The 17,176-nt window shown below is 36.3% G+C and overlaps 1 protein-coding gene across 3 annotated transcripts in view; it reads left to right on the top strand.

The window, feature by feature from the left end:
- The window catches only part of Dnai3 (dynein axonemal intermediate chain 3), a 58,987-nt gene that overhangs the window by 22,966 nt on the left and 18,845 nt on the right, over window positions 1-17,176 (top strand). For all 3 annotated transcript variants that reach the window (XM_078026628.1, XM_078026630.1, XM_078026629.1), the window contains exons 8-16: window positions 429-545; window positions 4,029-4,219; window positions 5,087-5,211; window positions 7,601-7,690; window positions 8,815-8,898; window positions 9,750-9,878; window positions 12,640-12,713; window positions 14,257-14,401; window positions 16,020-16,107. In XM_078026628.1, coding sequence (XP_077882754.1) covers window positions 429-545; window positions 4,029-4,219; window positions 5,087-5,211; window positions 7,601-7,690; window positions 8,815-8,898; window positions 9,750-9,878; window positions 12,640-12,713; window positions 14,257-14,401; window positions 16,020-16,107 — 1,043 coding nt within the window. The remainder of the gene's footprint in view (window positions 1-428; window positions 546-4,028; window positions 4,220-5,086; window positions 5,212-7,600; window positions 7,691-8,814; window positions 8,899-9,749; window positions 9,879-12,639; window positions 12,714-14,256; window positions 14,402-16,019; window positions 16,108-17,176) is intronic.

Genomic DNA, 17,176 nt, shown 5'->3' on the forward strand with positions numbered 1-17,176 from the left:
AAGTTAAAATTTTACAAAATAAGCCTTTTAATTATGTCAGAGAGAAATACATTTAGACTTTGAATGGTAGTCAATATCAATTGCTAAGACAAAAGAAAATTTGAACTTTAGAATTTAGTATAAATTAATAGCTAATATCACTGTCACAAAGACAAACTTTCTTTTATACTGGGAATTTAACCCAGAGCACTTGACCACTGAGCTACATCCCCAGTTCTTTTTAGTTTTCATTTTGAGACAGGATCTCACTGAATGCTGAGGTTGGCCTTGAATTTTTGATCTTCCTGTCTCAGCCTCCTAAGTCACTGGAGTTGCCGATGTGCACCTCTGCACCCAGCTACAGAGATGAACTTTTGACCTATCATGACGTATATATGTGCTTTTCTTTTATATAATTTTTTGTATTCTACTTTCTTTGAATATATTAGGACATACCCCAAAAATGCTACTACACAATATTATGCTAGAGAATTCTCAGAAGAGGAAAGAGAGAAACTTGGACAATCAAAGACTTTGATTGATTTTCTTAAGAAGGTATCCACAAGGTAAAAAACTTTTATATTAAAATTTTGAAATAAAACATAAAATGTGCAAGTTTATTTATAATGGTTCTAATAAATAATTCTATAAGGTATCTAGATAGAAAGTACAAAAACATGAGATCATGACACATTCTATAGATTCTCAGTATTTCTTGCCCTTCTATTGCTAAGCAATATCCTATGCTGGGACCACACCAAACACACTGAGCAACTGAATGTGTGAGGATGTTTTCCTAATTGCAAATTAACAACTGCAGGCTGAGTATCCCACATCCAAAATACTTGAGACCAGAAGTGTTTCCAATTTCAGGTTTTTCTGGATTTGAGAATAATAATAGTAATGAGATAGCTTGGGAGGGACCCACACTTAAACATTAAATTAATTTGTTTCACATATACCTTACACACATAGTCTGAAGGTAATTTTACACAAAGTTTCATGGTATGGAATTTTCTACTAGTGGTGTCATGTCCTTGTTCAAACTGTTTCAGATTTTCAACAATTTCAAGTTTCAAATTTTTGGACTAAGGATGCTCAACCTTAGTCAAAGTATATTTGTATATACTACGGTTTCTTTTCTCCACCCCACAATCCCCTTCTCAGCTTCATTGCCTTTTATAGGACAATTAGGTTGAAGATGCTGTGGGTATTAGGGATGATCATTATTATGATGAAAGAATTTGCAAAAACTATCTTTGTTAATGAGAAACCAAATTCAATTCAGATATGCTTTTTGGACATGTCACTGTTATCACAAATTTCTGTGTTGCTGCCACCCAGGTTCTGAAAGAGAGATGTCTTCAAAACAACCCCTATGTTGGTGCTAGGAGTCAGAGCAGAGCTCTGGGGCTTCTAAACTAGAGAATGAGCTTCACTAAATCTCATGGAACTATCATCAGAGTTTGAAGTGATCAATAGTGGACCAGTCTAGCAGTTGTACGGAATGGGTTGGTTTCTATTTCTTTCCAAAATTAAAAAATGTGATAGGCAAATTTATACATAGCCCAAGTTAAGCTTTTTATTTTTAAGAAAACATTCATTAATTTTTTCAGTCTGAACTAAATGTCTGAAAATTCCAGCAACTCTCAAAAGTTGTTACCGATGTCTAGAAAGAATCTGATGCAAAAATTCATTTAATGATTCAGAGTACATTCACTCTTTGCCACTCACTCGCAGCAAGCATGCTACAATGAGAAAGAAAGAAGAAAATTTAAGGTTTCTTGTCACTTGTTGTACTGGACCATGGTCAGGTTTTCCAATACCTGATGACAATTTTAACCTCAAGCATTGTAATTCATGCAATAAAACAGGTTCCTTTTTTTTTAATCCTCCTAATCAAATAACAAGTCAAGATAGCTCCCAAATTAATCAGTCCATTGTAATGCACACAAGAGCAAAATAAACAAAAGGAATATGTGAACATTTAGGCAAAAATGGGTAAAAAAAAAAAATTTTACTCTGACACAAAATGTTAGTTACAAACTAAACACTGTGCATCCATGGAGAAAAATGTCCTAATGAACTGGGAGACCAGTCCCTCAAGATGATACTTTGAACAGGTGTGAAAAGCCAACTTATCCAACAATGAAACAAAGGACTGCTCACCTCTGTCATCCAGTGAATGTTCAGAGTGAATGTTCAGAGCATAGTCACATCGAGATGAGTCTCAAATGGCAGTCTTAAGGCACTGTTAATTATGGACTCTGAAGACATGTAAAGCTTCCAGCTGGTAACTTTGGAGGGAAAAGTCTTGAGCTACCAACTATCACGTTTGTATATCAATACAGAGTTGTCAATGTGTCGTCAGCCAGCAACTCAGCTCAGTTGAAGTTTGTGTTACAAGAAAAGGCTCAGAATAAACTGAATGCTGCCAGAGCATAGTCACACTGGTCATAACTAAAATATGGATTTACTTAGATTACAAGAATCAAAACATAGCAAAACACATAGCACCTCATTGTAACACTAAGTAGCCATTAACGTTTTTCTTGATAAGAAGATTAAAAATGAAAGGTCTACTTGCAAATGATCATTTCAAGGGAGAGCTCGGCCTTGGGGAAGTAAAAATGTTCAAAATAAAGGGCCTCTCATCAATCCCTAATCAAGTGTGGTAGATGGCGACAGAGGCCTGTGACTGTGCTGCTAGCAAGCTGCCGGCCCTCCGCTGCTGCTGGCCCATGGTCCACACTTGAAACACAGGGACTTAAAAATGCTTCTGTTCGAAAAGATGAACTACAAGGAATTTAACCAAGAGAGAATTCAATTTAGCAGTGACCAGTAGTGTTAAGGATCAGTGACAGAGATATCAAATGGGACCCTTATTTACATTTTAGGAATGTCCATTAGGAAATTTAGTGTTTACATTTAATTGTCTAAATGCAGGGTTTCTTCTTATTTTAAGAAATTCATCATTGGAAATGATTCAGCTTACCACACCTATGTAAACATACACAAGATATTTGGACTTCAATCATTGAAGCAGCATTCTAATTGTAAGAAAGCTCCAAGAAGCTTAGTGAGCTATTTTCAAACTTAATTATATAAAGGAATAATAAACGTAGTAACTATTTAAAGACAGGAGCCTGTGAAACCAGAATCCCTAGCCTGCTAAGAGATTTTACAGGCACTCAGATTATTCCTTAAAGGAGCAATATTATCATTTTCAGTAGCACAATTCTTCATTTTAGGAACTATCTTATATATTGTAAGGGGGTGGGTAATAGAATTGAATATAGTAACACCTCCCAGGCATTGTGGCATTGTGACAACTAAAACCACCAGTTTTAGTTGTCATACACACAAACTTCTAAACTCCACATACACACATGCACTACTAAACTCCAAATATCCCCCTGTTGAGAATCAGTTATTTGTTGTTTTGAATTTATACACATACATATATTTGTATCTATGTAATACACACATACACATTACATGCATGTCCACACATATATTTGAGCTGTCCTCATTTAGTATAAGTGATCATTTAATACTGAAAATGCCTTAGAAATTTCCTTTTGTGTCACTTTGGGCTTTCCAGGAAGCAACTGAGGCCAAATTAGCAGTAGAGGTTTCCTGAGTATACACTGTGAAATATAAAGGAAGAAGTGTTCAGGTAGAGCTTCAGACAAACTCTTAGCCAATGCAGCACAGCCTTCAGAGCAGAACTGGTCAGGCCCTGGCATCTTGCTCGGTCACTGACCTGCACAGAGTGCAGACTTGCCTCGGATCCCACAGAGGCTGTCAGCTAATGGCCCTTCCTTCCGGCTGCTGAATAGCAAGTTCATGAAAGAAGTTCTAAGTAACAAATTCCAATGAAGTTTTTTTTTCTTAATTTATTTATTTCATGTGGGATTAATCCTTATGACCAAGTATAATTGAGAATTATTAGTTTTGTTCAATATGAATGAAGAAAAACCTGTTAAAATAGCCTTATCTTTGAACACTAAAATCAAACATCTTCATTGCTTTCTTGAATAAAATAGTGTTGAAATAGCCCTGCAGCAAAATGAAATCATGAACACATTCATTGAAGACTGGAAGCGCCTGGCAGAAGAAGAAGGTGCCTTTGGAGATAAAACTGACACCCACCTGAAAGAGTACCAGTCCTTTACTGACCTTCATAGTGGCACGGATAAAATGATTAGCTACATCTCATGGCACCCAACTATCTATGGTGAGAGGGAAATGATGGATTCCCTTTTGTGCTGATATCAAATAGCCTTGCTTTTTTAATGTAAAATTAGATCAATTTTAACTTTATGTAAAATTAGATCAAACTAGATCAATTTCAAAACCAATTCCATTTGCTGAGTGCCAGGTACCTGCCAAACACCTTTGCTTCCACAGGTCCTCCCAGCCATCCCATGGGACATGCACATATTACTGCCTCTATTTTACAACAAGAGGACCAAATCTCAACTCTGGGAAGTGACTTGTTCAGGTCACTCAATTGTGCAGTGCAAGGGGACTCCCCAACTGGACTCATTCCTCCTGACACTCTGCCTCCAGGATTGCTGGGCAAGACAGAACACTTACCTTCCTTAAGGAGCTTGGCAGCTGAGAAGCAGAGGAACATGTGAAGGCAGAACCACGAAGTCCCTGCTCACTCTCTCCTCAAACTCCCCACCAGCCCTTTTTCACACACATACAAAAGGAAACATTTTCTTTTTTTCAGGGATTGAACCCAGGGTTGCTTAACCAATGAGCCACACTCCCAGCCCTTTATTTATTTATTTGTTCACTCACTCACTCATTCATTCATTCATTCATTCATTCATTCATTTATTCATTCATTTACTAAGACAGGGTCTCACTAAGTTACTTAGGGCCTCAGTAAGTTGCTGAGACTGGCTTTGAAATTGCAATCCTCCTGTCTCAGCCTCCTGAGTCAGTGAGATTACAGGTGTGCAACATCATGCCTGGCAACATTTTCTTTAATTACCAAATCTTTTAATAGTTGCTACACAGAAGAGCACAAGCTGGAAGCTCTTCTCCACCTACTATTGCTGCCAATGCTAATGTCTCCTTACATTTCACTCAGGGCTAATCGCTGTGTCAATGACCGAGCGTCTCTCCTTTGAAGAGAGAGTCCAGCTTTCTGGTAAATTATTGCTGCAACCATCCTTGATTTTATTCTGGAGTTTCTCTGATCCCATACATCCTCAGGTAATTTACAAGTTACCCACATAACCGGGAAATTTCAGGTACTAATTTGTCATATATCTTTAGCAGTTTTTCTAAGTGCAAAGTACTTTCTTACCACTTAATTAATGTTGTAAAGCCTTATGAAATTGGGATTTCTTTAATGCCTAGCATGTCATCCAACTTGAGCAAAATTAAAGTTTATGGTGAGTTTATTGAAACAGTGTGCTGAACAAAGCAATATATTTTTTAAAAAATGGTTATAAGAGAAATTTTAAACCTTTTTTTTAAAACAAACTCTTCTGGGTTTATTTAATATTGATTTTCAAATACAAATTGATTTTCAATTGTATTTCATTTTCTATTATTTCATATGAATTTCCTCAATTCCAAGAAAAACCAGTAGGTGGCGGAAATGAGAAAAGATGGTTGTGTGGGAGAGCAAGAGGGTGGAAGGAGTAGGACTGTGTCCCCAAGTACGGGACCTATCTACCTTGGATCAGTACTGTTCAGCTCTCTTGTTGCCAGGGCATCCCTTTGTCAAGAGAAACAGTAATTTAAGATTTTGTGTGAAAATTTCCCAATTTTAAATAGCCTAACTAAAACTAAACCAACCAACCAACCTAGACACATACACACACACACACACACACACATACACACACCACTCAAACCAAACTAAAACACACAGCAATCTGCATAAAATGAGACTGAAGTCTGGGTTTGTTTCATATGGTTCTAGTTTCCAGTATCTGCTCAATAAGAGTTCTGTTTAGTGGAAGGTGCTTTTTTTTTTTTTTTTTTTTGAATGTTAGATTAAGTTTTTGTACTATTCTTAAATATAATAATATGTTGTTACTATAAGGCTTTCCTTAAAAAGCCCTAGCCCCTCCTTGTTGCTTCTTCCCAAATTCATTGGAATTATGGCAATTTTACTGTCAGAGATTCTAGAAATTTTATTACAGACCCAGATATCAAAATGACAGATCTCTAGTTCTTGTTTGTTAATCTACTTATTGCAAAGCTAGTGCCATTCTCCCACTGAGGATTTTTTTTTTAAGTTGTAGTTGGATACAATAACTTTATTTTTATTTACTTATTTATATGTGGTGCTGAGGATCAAACCCAGGGTTAGGCGAGCACTCTACTGCTGAGCCACAACCCCAGCACACACACACCCCACCACCCCCCACCACCCCACCGCCACAGAGGATTTTTAACATTACTGCCTTGCAGAAATACTCTCCACTCCTTACTATGAAAGTACAGCTGAACTTCCAGGCAATAAGAAAGAGAAAAGAAAGACTGTCCTTTCCTGTTTGGAAAAGTAGCTTTAAAAACACAAGCACATAATCTTTTAAGAAATAATGCAAATTGTTTCATTTTGTCTTTGTTTAATCAACACTGTAAGAGAGTGTTTAATAATTTTATTTTCAAAAGTAAAAGTTTAATCCAGGCATGGTGTGGCACATGCCTGTAATCCCAGCTACTTGGGAAACTGAGGCAGGAAGATTCCAAGTTCAAGGCTAGCCTGGGCAATTTAGCAAGACCCTGTCTCAAAATAAAATTTAAAAGCCTAGGGATGTAGCTTAATGGTGAAGTGCTTGTTTAACATGTGGGAAGGAAGGAAGGAAGGAAGGAAGGGAGGGAGGGAGGGAAGGAGGGAGGTAGGGGAGGGAGGAAGGAGAGAGAGAAAAAAAGAGGTTTCTCTAGAATCCACAAAGTACGGAATAAATGAAGATAATTAACTCTAATCCCAGGTGGGAAATGCTAGCTCACTCAGCCTAATGGGGCTTTTTAAATTTTATTTATTTATTTGTTTGTTTGTTTTTGCTGTTGTGATTGAAGAAGAGTAACCATGTAAGCATTTTACACTGGTACTAAACATTGTTAATATAACTATTCCTTCAACTTACTTTTCACCTATGGGTTCTGTGTTATTATAAAATTTAAAATATCACTGGCAATAGCCCCATATTCTGTTTTTGAAGGAATTTTATTCTTGAGTGTCTACTATGTGCCAGGCTAGGTATGTATCAGAGAACAAAAGCAAATATCCTGCTGTTGTAAAACTGACTACCACACTTCACAAAAACACTAATTTCATAGTCCTTTGGTTTAGAAAAGTTCTAACATGTGACAACCATTACATAGGAGGCATGTTAGAAGTAGGCAAGGGAGAAGACCTAGGTGCCCTTGAAAATATCCCCACTATCATAGGTATGGCCAATGTCCATGATAATATTCCACAAAAGCACCTTCCAATCAGAGATAGATTTCTGAGAATGAACTCTAATGCACGTTGCTTATAGACAGCTATAAAATTAGACCTCAAACCACCTTAATGTTATTTACTAGCTATGATCTTAATAGGTTTTCTCGCTCTTTCTTCCATTTGTGGGATTTGCTTTAGCTAATGCTGGAGAGCCCCGATGATATCGTCTGCTTCAACTTCTGTCCAAGTGACCCTAACATCATTGCTGGAGGCTGTATAAATGGACAGGTATTTATGGAATATTTTAGTCACTTATTAATGTGGATAGCATTCTATAAATTTTGATTCGGTAGTTTTTTGAACTAACTTAAAAATTAAGTTCAGCAGAAGAAAACATTGCCAGTTGAGTGCCAGTCACCCTGCCAGGAACCAGGGGATGAAGATGTGTGAGACATGGTAACAGCATATGAGGTGTTCACAGAGTAACCCAGTTACAATGATTGACAAAAATTGGGTCAACTCTATTGGATTTGCTGGGATAGAGCCACATATTCTATAAGAATCCATGGAAGAAAAATAGCTACAAGCATTACTACTTCATGAAAAAAAAAAAAAGACCTCTTCTGAAATTTTTCTGTGAGTAGTTATTAGAGGATGATACAGATTTAAATAGAATTCATCAGAAAAAAAAAATATATATATATATACAAAAAAAAGACTGAAACCTTTAGTCATTGAAACTAATTTAATATTGTATATTCTATTTTATTCTGGTTTTTCAAGAAAATGACCAGGTATATACAAAATTGAAGTTGGCTATATATTCAATTAAATAAAAATCAACTACTGGGCACAGAAGCACATACCTATAGTCCCCATGACTCCAGGCGGTTAACAAGACTCTCTCTCTCAAAAAAAAAAAAAAAATAGAAATGGTTGAGGATGTAGCTTAGTAGTAATGTGCCCCTATAGTCTCCCCCACCCCTCCCCCCAAAAAAAATAGAAATCATCAATTACCAGCCTTGTACTTAATTCTGGAGAACTTAATTCTGGAGAATTTTGGAAAATTATCTTTTCCCCTGGGTCTATAGCAGTTGTACATTCACAAGTACAGGAGAAGAATTCCTCCCAAAGCAAAGCAAAGTACATGATACTCATCTAGATTTTTTTAAAACATTGGCATTTATTATCACAAGCAGAAAAATCCAATGGCTGAAGAACTTTTAGAAAGGAGAAAACATTCCTTTTTAATATTCATTTTAAAAGTTGCTTATTAAGATATAGACTAAATTTGATTATCACCTAAGAAGACTGATTTATCAGGCTGCATATCAATAGTTTTCTAAAGAAATCTTTAAGATCCAATTAGCTGTTTCCTGAAAGTGTTAAAAAAACATTTATTTCTGTTTTAGATCGTCTTGTGGGACATCACCACATTTGCAGATCACATAGAAAACATTAAGGCGAGTGGCAAAAGTAAAAAGGTCACACTCAAGGTTGGTTTTCTAAAAATTTTTACTTGCAAATTTTTTCTCATTTAGGAATTCATCAAAAACGTTGCCGAGTTTAACAAAGACTCAGTAGAGAAAAGAAAAAAAGAATGTTATTTCCTAAGCCTTCCCATTTTCTCATAGATGTGTTCCAAACTGCATTTGTGTGGACCCTTTAAAAGTGCAACAAAACAAGTTGCATCATCTATCCCACCAGATGTTGGGGGGAGGGTTGTTGTTGTTGTTGTTATTGTTAAGTAAACAAAGAGACCAAGTGATTTATATTATGTGCTGTCTTGAGAGAGCCCTGAACAGAGGGCCAGGTATCCAGGCTCTGCCTCACAGTGGGTGAGTTTAGACACATCACCTTACTTCATCAGGAATTAGTTCTCATATATAAAATGGATTTCAAATCCTTTCTGGTCAAAATATACTATAATTTTGTGAGGTTGTGGATTTTGTTAAAAAGCACTGGAAAAATATTTCTTGCTCCCGACTCAGTATTTGGCCACCATATTGAACATCCCCCCACCCGCCCTCACCCCCACCCCCACCCCGGAACCCCAAGGAATGGTCAATGTCACATTCTGTGCACACATGGAAATTCTCCTTCAAGACTGAGATAGACCAATGATGCTTTCAGGAGTGTGCCAACAATACTTAGGTTTAGAAATAAAATCTTAGACTAAACTTAAGGGGAAATCAAGAATCTTACATAAATATACACTATAGAGAAACACTAATTATGTTTTCCCTTGAACTGATATATCTTCAAGTTATTAATTTTAATTGAAATGATGAGTAGAGTCTGAGTTCACTCATCAGCTCTCTGAAATGTGACTTTAACATTTCTTCAGCCTATGTTTCTCCTTGAACCGGAAAGTCCTAAAGAGTCCAACTTCATCAGACACTGTGCTGTCTCTTCAATAGAGAGTGGACATAGGAAAATAATTACAGATATACACTGGCTGCCTGACACGTTCGAGGTGAGTCTTGATGGCTTTATACTTTTCTCCTGCTGGATTATAAATTTTCAGATTTTATCCAAAGTAGGTGTTTCAAGTCAATAATTCATTTATATTTAAATTGGGGGGGTGGGGTGGGGGTGAATAACAGGAGCCTAACATCAAAAACTGGGTCACCATTTCCAGATCAGTGTCAGAAGTTGGGGATTTGAATAAGGTCAATCTTCCAACTAGGGATAGTTTTAACCACCGAAAACTGTAGTTAGTATCAACATTGATACAGGTACGATGGTGGAGAAAATGAGGGTGTGATATGCAAAACTTAAGTGCAAATATTATACTCCTTTAGCATTTGTGGACTTAGAATTTATGATCTCAGGTCTTTAGGGGAGGCAACCCTAACAATCTGTGACACACTGTAAGCTGTAGCTTTGCCAAGGCATTTTTGAGTTGTGTGTGTCAAAGGGCTGCTAGTGAAGATTAGCCACACAATAGCATGCCTGGATGACCACCCCAACTGAGGGTCTGAGCTTGACTCTAGCCTCACAAAGTGTAGTTTTATGAATTTGAAAACAAGCAAACTCCCCACATGTTTTCCCTCAAGGACACTAGGGTTTGCTGTGTACTTTAAAGAATGAACAAGTGTAAATATCAAAGAACATTCTGAGAAATTCATTTTTGAGAGTTACTAGCTCAACCAGGTATTCAAGTGGATTATGTAAAACAAAACTACTGTTAAAAGGTCATAATAGACCAAAATAAACAATTCATACAGTTTCTATTATTTTGAAAATTTTTACATATGATAATGGAAGTTATGACACAAGAAAAATAACTCTTTTAACTCATATCACACATACAAGTTAATTCAGATGACAATACATTTAAATAGAAATAACATTATATTTTAAAAAAACAGTCAGATTTCTGGAATGGGTATAGTTTTTTAAGCTTTTTAATGATGAAAGAAATGATAAAGGAAAAAATTGACAGATTCAAAGTATACACATTTAAATTTCTAGATTAAAAGTAAAAGGTAAGGTTGGAGGTATACCTCAGTGGTAGAGTATATTGGCCAGCATGCATGAGGTCCTGGGTTCAATTTCTGGCACCACAAAATAAATTTAAAAACAAGTAAATAATGAAATGGAGGAAAATATTTGTACTAAATGTGATGTTATTATAAAAATTTTCAATAAGTAAGCAAAAACATACACCAAACAAAACAGTGAGTCAACATGAAAATCACCCAGCCTTTCTAATATCAAACAAATTAATAAAGAAAAGATAACTTACTCTTTTGAATCTATTTAATTTTTAAATTAAAATTTAAAGAATGAAATCTCTTTAATACAAAGTAGTATTTGAAAGGTTAAAAATGTTGTCCATTACCATTGCTGACTGACATATGAAATTTCTAGAATGCAATTAGTCAGTGTAGTTCTTAAGTCATCCAAAGTTTCAAGCTTTTTGACCAGTAATTCCAATTTTGGGAATTCAACTTAAGAAATGATCCAAATCATATTTGATTCAATTTATCTTGTGTCTCAAGATAGAATATTACATGCACACCCTAAAGACTCATGTCAAAGTGTGCACATGAAAGAAGATTGGAAAAGAAGCCGAAGTAGCATTCTGTTTGATTTGAAGGCTTTCTGCTCTCCAAGCTTCTGTAATATTATGATTTTAGGAATTTTTAGTTTTAAAACATAAAATCCCAGAGCAGTCACATCTCTGAGGGCCCTGATTTCATGCAACAGGGAGCCTCGGCTAAGGGAGATCTTGGTGCACGGACTATCAGATTCAAGGGGAAGTTGGCCGCAGCTCCACAACCTGAAGGCCTTCAGGCCACAGTGGTGTCACCCTCGTCTGTGGCTGCCCAGCTCCTGTGCTGCCTCCAGGCCTAACCAGAGCCCCCTCTGTCCTCTTCTTCCACTCTTGCTCTCACCGCTTATTTGCTGCTGGAAGTCCCACTTTTGTTTCACTGTTCTGTTCCTCATCCCTATCAGGAGGGGAGGGAACTGGGGAAATCATGTCTCCCTATTAATTCAAGAGTGGCTTTTGCCTTGACAGCTAGTTAATTGAGATTTAAGAGCTTCTAGGACAAGGGGGAGTCATCAACTCTCCTGCAGATCCTCCTTGTACTTGCAGAGTTACGCCAGTAATTACCGACACTGGACACCACTGGTCTCTTAGTTAACACTCAGCCTCTTTTTGTTTGTTTGCTTGTTTGTGACAGGGGCTCACTAAATTGCTAAGGCTGGCCTGGAAGTAGCCATCCTTTTGTCCCAGCAACCCCTCCTTTCTTCCTATCCCAGTCACCAAGATTAGCCTCTTTTCTTGATTTTACTTGCTCAACCACCTCATAAAACCTGCTATGTTTAACTCCACAATTGATAATATAAAAGAACTAAAAGGGTCTTCACTCCAACAATAATGAAAGTATAGTACATCATCTATACATTATGAAACTATTAAAATAATCCATCATATACCCAGGTAAATGTTCAAGTTATGTAAAATGAAAATTCTGAGGATAAAAATTTACATGTGTTCTAATTAAAACTATGTTAAAAATGTTTCTGTGACTGGGCAAGAATATGTGACAAAATCATATTTGATTTTAAGACATATTTTCCAAACTCTTGTGGTAGTATTATGATTTTTATTAAAATTTATATTAAAATAGAAGAGGAAAATTAAAAATATAAAAATAACTATGAGAAAAAAATTATTACTTTTCTAGATATACAGAATTGACTTTTTTTGCATTAAAAAATAGATTAACAGAATGGGCTCTGTCTTTGAGAATCGAAATGGAATATGCTGTCAGCTTGCCACATGTTCAGCAGATTGGTATGTTTTATTTCAAACATTACCTAAAATGTTTTCACCCAATGTATTGTTTTTTCTTATTTGTTCCTAAGAACATTGTCTTGTGCTCTTTAACTCATCTTTATTATAACAATTAACCCTAATATAATTCAAGGGCAGACTGGTATAGATTGCTACTAGTGTGTAAAAATATTTTTATAGCAGTAGGTATGTTGTTTTAAAAACAAAAGGGAATTAACCAGGATTCATGGTTGATAACAGTGTATAATGTTATCTATAGTTATTATGCTTCTTCACATTTTCTTATTTATAAATTTGCAGTGTGTGATATTTACATTCAATTTTATCTCACATTTAGGGAGATTATAACGTTTCATTGGGAAAGCTTTTAAAAAGTAGAAGAGTTTTTCCATTTTCTTTGTACATTTGTAAAAAGTGTTTTTATAAGCAACTTGGTAGTGAATAATCATTTAAATAAAATTCTGTCCTTTAATTTATAGGACCAAGAATTTATAACAATGTAGGAAATATGTAGAGTGCCGGGTTTTTGTTCGCGCCACTAAAAGGCTCAGGGGTCACTCCAGATAAACTGGGCTAACTGGGCTGCACGAAATAACCATGCAAGAGACACAAATACCTTTTTGTTTAGGGTCGCTGTGATGGCTCCTCTGATCTTAAGGGTCTGCAGAAAGAGAGAGAGAGAGAGCACACGCTGACCCCTTTTATTGAGGGAAGCTATTCAAATGAGGCAAGGGGTCAGGTTTCAGGGGGCTGAGTCTATCTTCATGATGTCCACTGTCAGCAGGTTGACTGACACCTGGGTAGGTCACACCCAAGGGCACAGTAAGAGAAGGGGACACACATAAGCCACTTCCATGGAAGATTCTATCCTAAATAGGGCAAGGGGTTAATTACAAAGGAACAGGTGAGCATAGCTCCACCCATGGGGCTGCAGCAAGACACACCCATGCACAAGACACTGACCCCCACACCCAAGAAGGGTGGGGAAAGCTCTGCCACATTTCTGTGACTGAGCACCTCAGCACCCAGCCAGGGAGTGTGACTCAGTCATGTGTAAAGTTGGTCTCCCACCGTAGAGTTTATTATTTATCTAACCTTTAAATACTATTATTGTACTATTAAAGACAGCAGAAGTATATACAAACTGACAGGAGAAAAAGTGACCTGAGCAAGCAACAGCTATGAGGAAGGGAGACCTGATGGATCTATTAAATCATACACTTTAAATGGGTGGAATTTTTAGCTTATAAGACGTATCTTAATTTCATATTTAAAAGACTGCATCAGTTTCTAAACTCTGTTCTCACATATGGCAATATTAATCTCTAGACAAGGGAGGTCATTAAAAAACCTGATATATGGTATAATCCCCTAAACTATGAAATAAAAACCTGACCTATTTCTTAAAAAAAAAAAAAAAATTAGTTTCAGAGACCTTAGAACAGCCACAGTCAGATTGCTGGTGTGTATCAGCACTGATGTTGGTGCTGAGACTAAACCTCTTAATTGTATTTAATAAAGATGTCTGTCAACCTTCTTTTAGCACCATATGTTTCTGGGATATTAGACCACAGAAACCTTTAACCCCTCAGCCAACAGAGAAAAAGAAAGAAGAAAGTATTGAAATTCCTTTTGATGTACCACCTACTTTTTTGCATCTGGATCTCTCCTGGAAACCTCTCGCTAAGGTGAGGTAGCATGGGGTTAGAGCCATCCTATTTACTTATGTACATATATATATTTTGCATAAATAACACATACATACGCACAGCCTCTAAAAGTAAAACAGCTCAAATTAACACAGGACCTGAAAATTCATGAACTCATTCAAACAATGTATTCCTTGATTGAGCATTATTTTGATGCTTGCCTAGAGCAAATCAGAAATCAAAATCATTGTGAACTTGAGATTGATATTTCATATATAAGCAAACCATGAACAATAGCTTACAAATGGTTTGTGTAAGAATTATTCAGTTGTGTATCCATTACTCAAAAATGGGTAGTTTCCCAAGTTAGCCTAGAAAAGCTAATTTTCCCCAATACTGTCAAAGTCCTGCATAGTTTGCATATCAATAGTAAGAAATAATGTAGTTGCAATACTTTAGCCCAAACAGAACTTGAAAGTTATTTGTATACACCTTGAATTACAAAGTATAAAGAAAAGCAATTTACCTTGACAACAATATGGCCAAGGCTGTGTATAGTAAGTGTGAATGGGCTTTTTCTTTGGAACATCTAATTTTTTTTTTTAAAGAGAGAGAATTTTTTTAATATCTATCTTTTGGTTTTTCCTTGGACACAACACCTTTGTTTGTACGTGGTGCTGAGAATGGAACCCGGCCCAGCATGCCAAGCTAGCGTGCTACCACTTGAGCCACATCTCCAGCCCAGAACATCTAATTTGAATTCCAAACTTAATACTTTTCTTTTAGTTTATAAGTATCACAAGAACTACATTATTAAATATGCCCCTAGTGGATGAGAGAGCATAGAGGGATGAGAATATCCCTGAAGTAATCAGAAAAGAATTGGAAAGAAAATATTAGAAATTTTCTGGGGTAGAATTTACTGAGTGGTGAATAATTAAAACAAGCAGGGCTGGGCTTATGGCTTAGCGGTAGAGCGCTCGCCTAGCATGAGGGGGACCCGGGTTCGATCCTTAGCACCATATAAAAATAAAGAAGTCGTGTTGTGTCCATCTACACCTAAAAAATAAATATTAAAAAAAAAGAATGATTGTACAACATGTGCAAATATTCTAAAATAGAAAAATAGAGAAGGAGCCATGAAGGAAAAACCTAAAGTGAAACAGTTTACCATCCTGGCCACCAGGATCTGAGGGGGGCCCAAGGCCACTTCTAGAAAACTTAGAGTTACATATGTCCCTGGTGGAGGTCAGGTAGATGCAAAGGTCCCTCTACAACTTCCTGGAGTCTCATTTAATTGAAATATTTAGGGAACAGATGATTGAGTCATCATTTTATATTAAAACTAATAAGGATTCTTATGGAGTAGAATAAGGCATTTTCAAAAAGATAACAAAACATGAAACTTTGGGATTTGGAAATGTGCCTCCAGACAAGCTCCCTTTTGCAGCAAGGTTTTGGAAATGTGGGTTAGGTGTTTTCCATGGTAAAAAGCACCTGGGAGGAAGGAAGCAGGAAGGGAGGGAGAGGTTGGTGGGTTTCCCACAATCTGAAGTCAGAAGGGACAGGCAAAATTAAGGATATCTCAAGTTATCCTTGATAAGAACTTCTTTCTTGATATGAAAGAACATAGCTTTCCTTTATGTTCTCCCCAAAGATAAAGCTGTCTAAGGAGGAAACAAGTTTAGACCTCTGCCCAACCAAGATAAGCCTGACTGAAGACCATCTTCTTTACAAAACACAAGGTAACTGCTTTTTGCCTATTAAAAAGGCATTTAATAGTTTGGGCATCTGTATCTGATTATATCCAAGGTGAGTTACTTGCTAAAACAGTTTAACTTGTGAAAATAATACAGAAAATCAAACACTTCAATATGGAACTATATACTAGAATCAAAGTTATATAAATGTGTTCTCTCTCACTCCCCAAATATCTTATTGTGTTTTTCACATTTTCACTAAAAAGAAGCACTTTATGGCTTTTTTTTTTTTTGCATACTTGAATCGCCAGCATCACTAATCTTGCACTTTGCAACCATTAGTAAGTAAAATAAGGGTTACTTGAGCACAAGCTCTGCAGTACCACCACAGTCTGTCTGATAATCAAGATGGCTACTGAGCGCCTGATGGGCAGGTAACCTATACAGGGTGGATATGTTGGGCAAGGGGAAAATTCACATCCTAGGTAGGATGGAGTAGCATGGTGTGAAATTTCATGATGTTACTCAGAATGATATGCAATTTAAAACTTAGGAATTGTTTGTTTCTGGAAATTTTCATTTGATATATTCTGAACATAGTTATCCACAGTAACAGAAACTACAGAAAGCAAACCACAGATAAAGGGAGACTATTTAAGTCTTCTATATCCTTTCTGATTTTCAACACTGAAACTTTCCAATATAAGTGTGGATTTTTCGATTTCTCATAGTTCTATCAGTTTTGTTTCAATTATTTTTGAAGCTCTGTTATTAGATACACAAATCCCAAGATTAATGTCTTCTGGATTAATTGGTAATAACGTTGACTTCAAAATCTACTTTGTTTACTATTGTTATAGTCATTCCAGTTTTCTTTTAGTGAAAAAACATGAAGTACCTTTTTTAGCCTTTTAAATTTAGCCTATTTGTGTCTTTGTATTGAACACTTCTTTGGGGTCTTTATTTTATTTTATTTTTTTTAGTCCAGCCTGATCATGTCTGTATATTAACTGGGATATTTAGAACATTTATATTTAATGTGATTGTTGACAGATTTAAAACTGTCATATTTTTTAACCTTAATTTTCAGATATCACTGCCCTTTGTTGTCTGA

This window comes from Ictidomys tridecemlineatus, chromosome 11 (assembly GCF_052094955.1).
Source record: "Ictidomys tridecemlineatus isolate mIctTri1 chromosome 11, mIctTri1.hap1, whole genome shotgun sequence".
Classification (NCBI taxonomy): Eukaryota; Metazoa; Chordata; class Mammalia; order Rodentia; family Sciuridae; genus Ictidomys; species Ictidomys tridecemlineatus.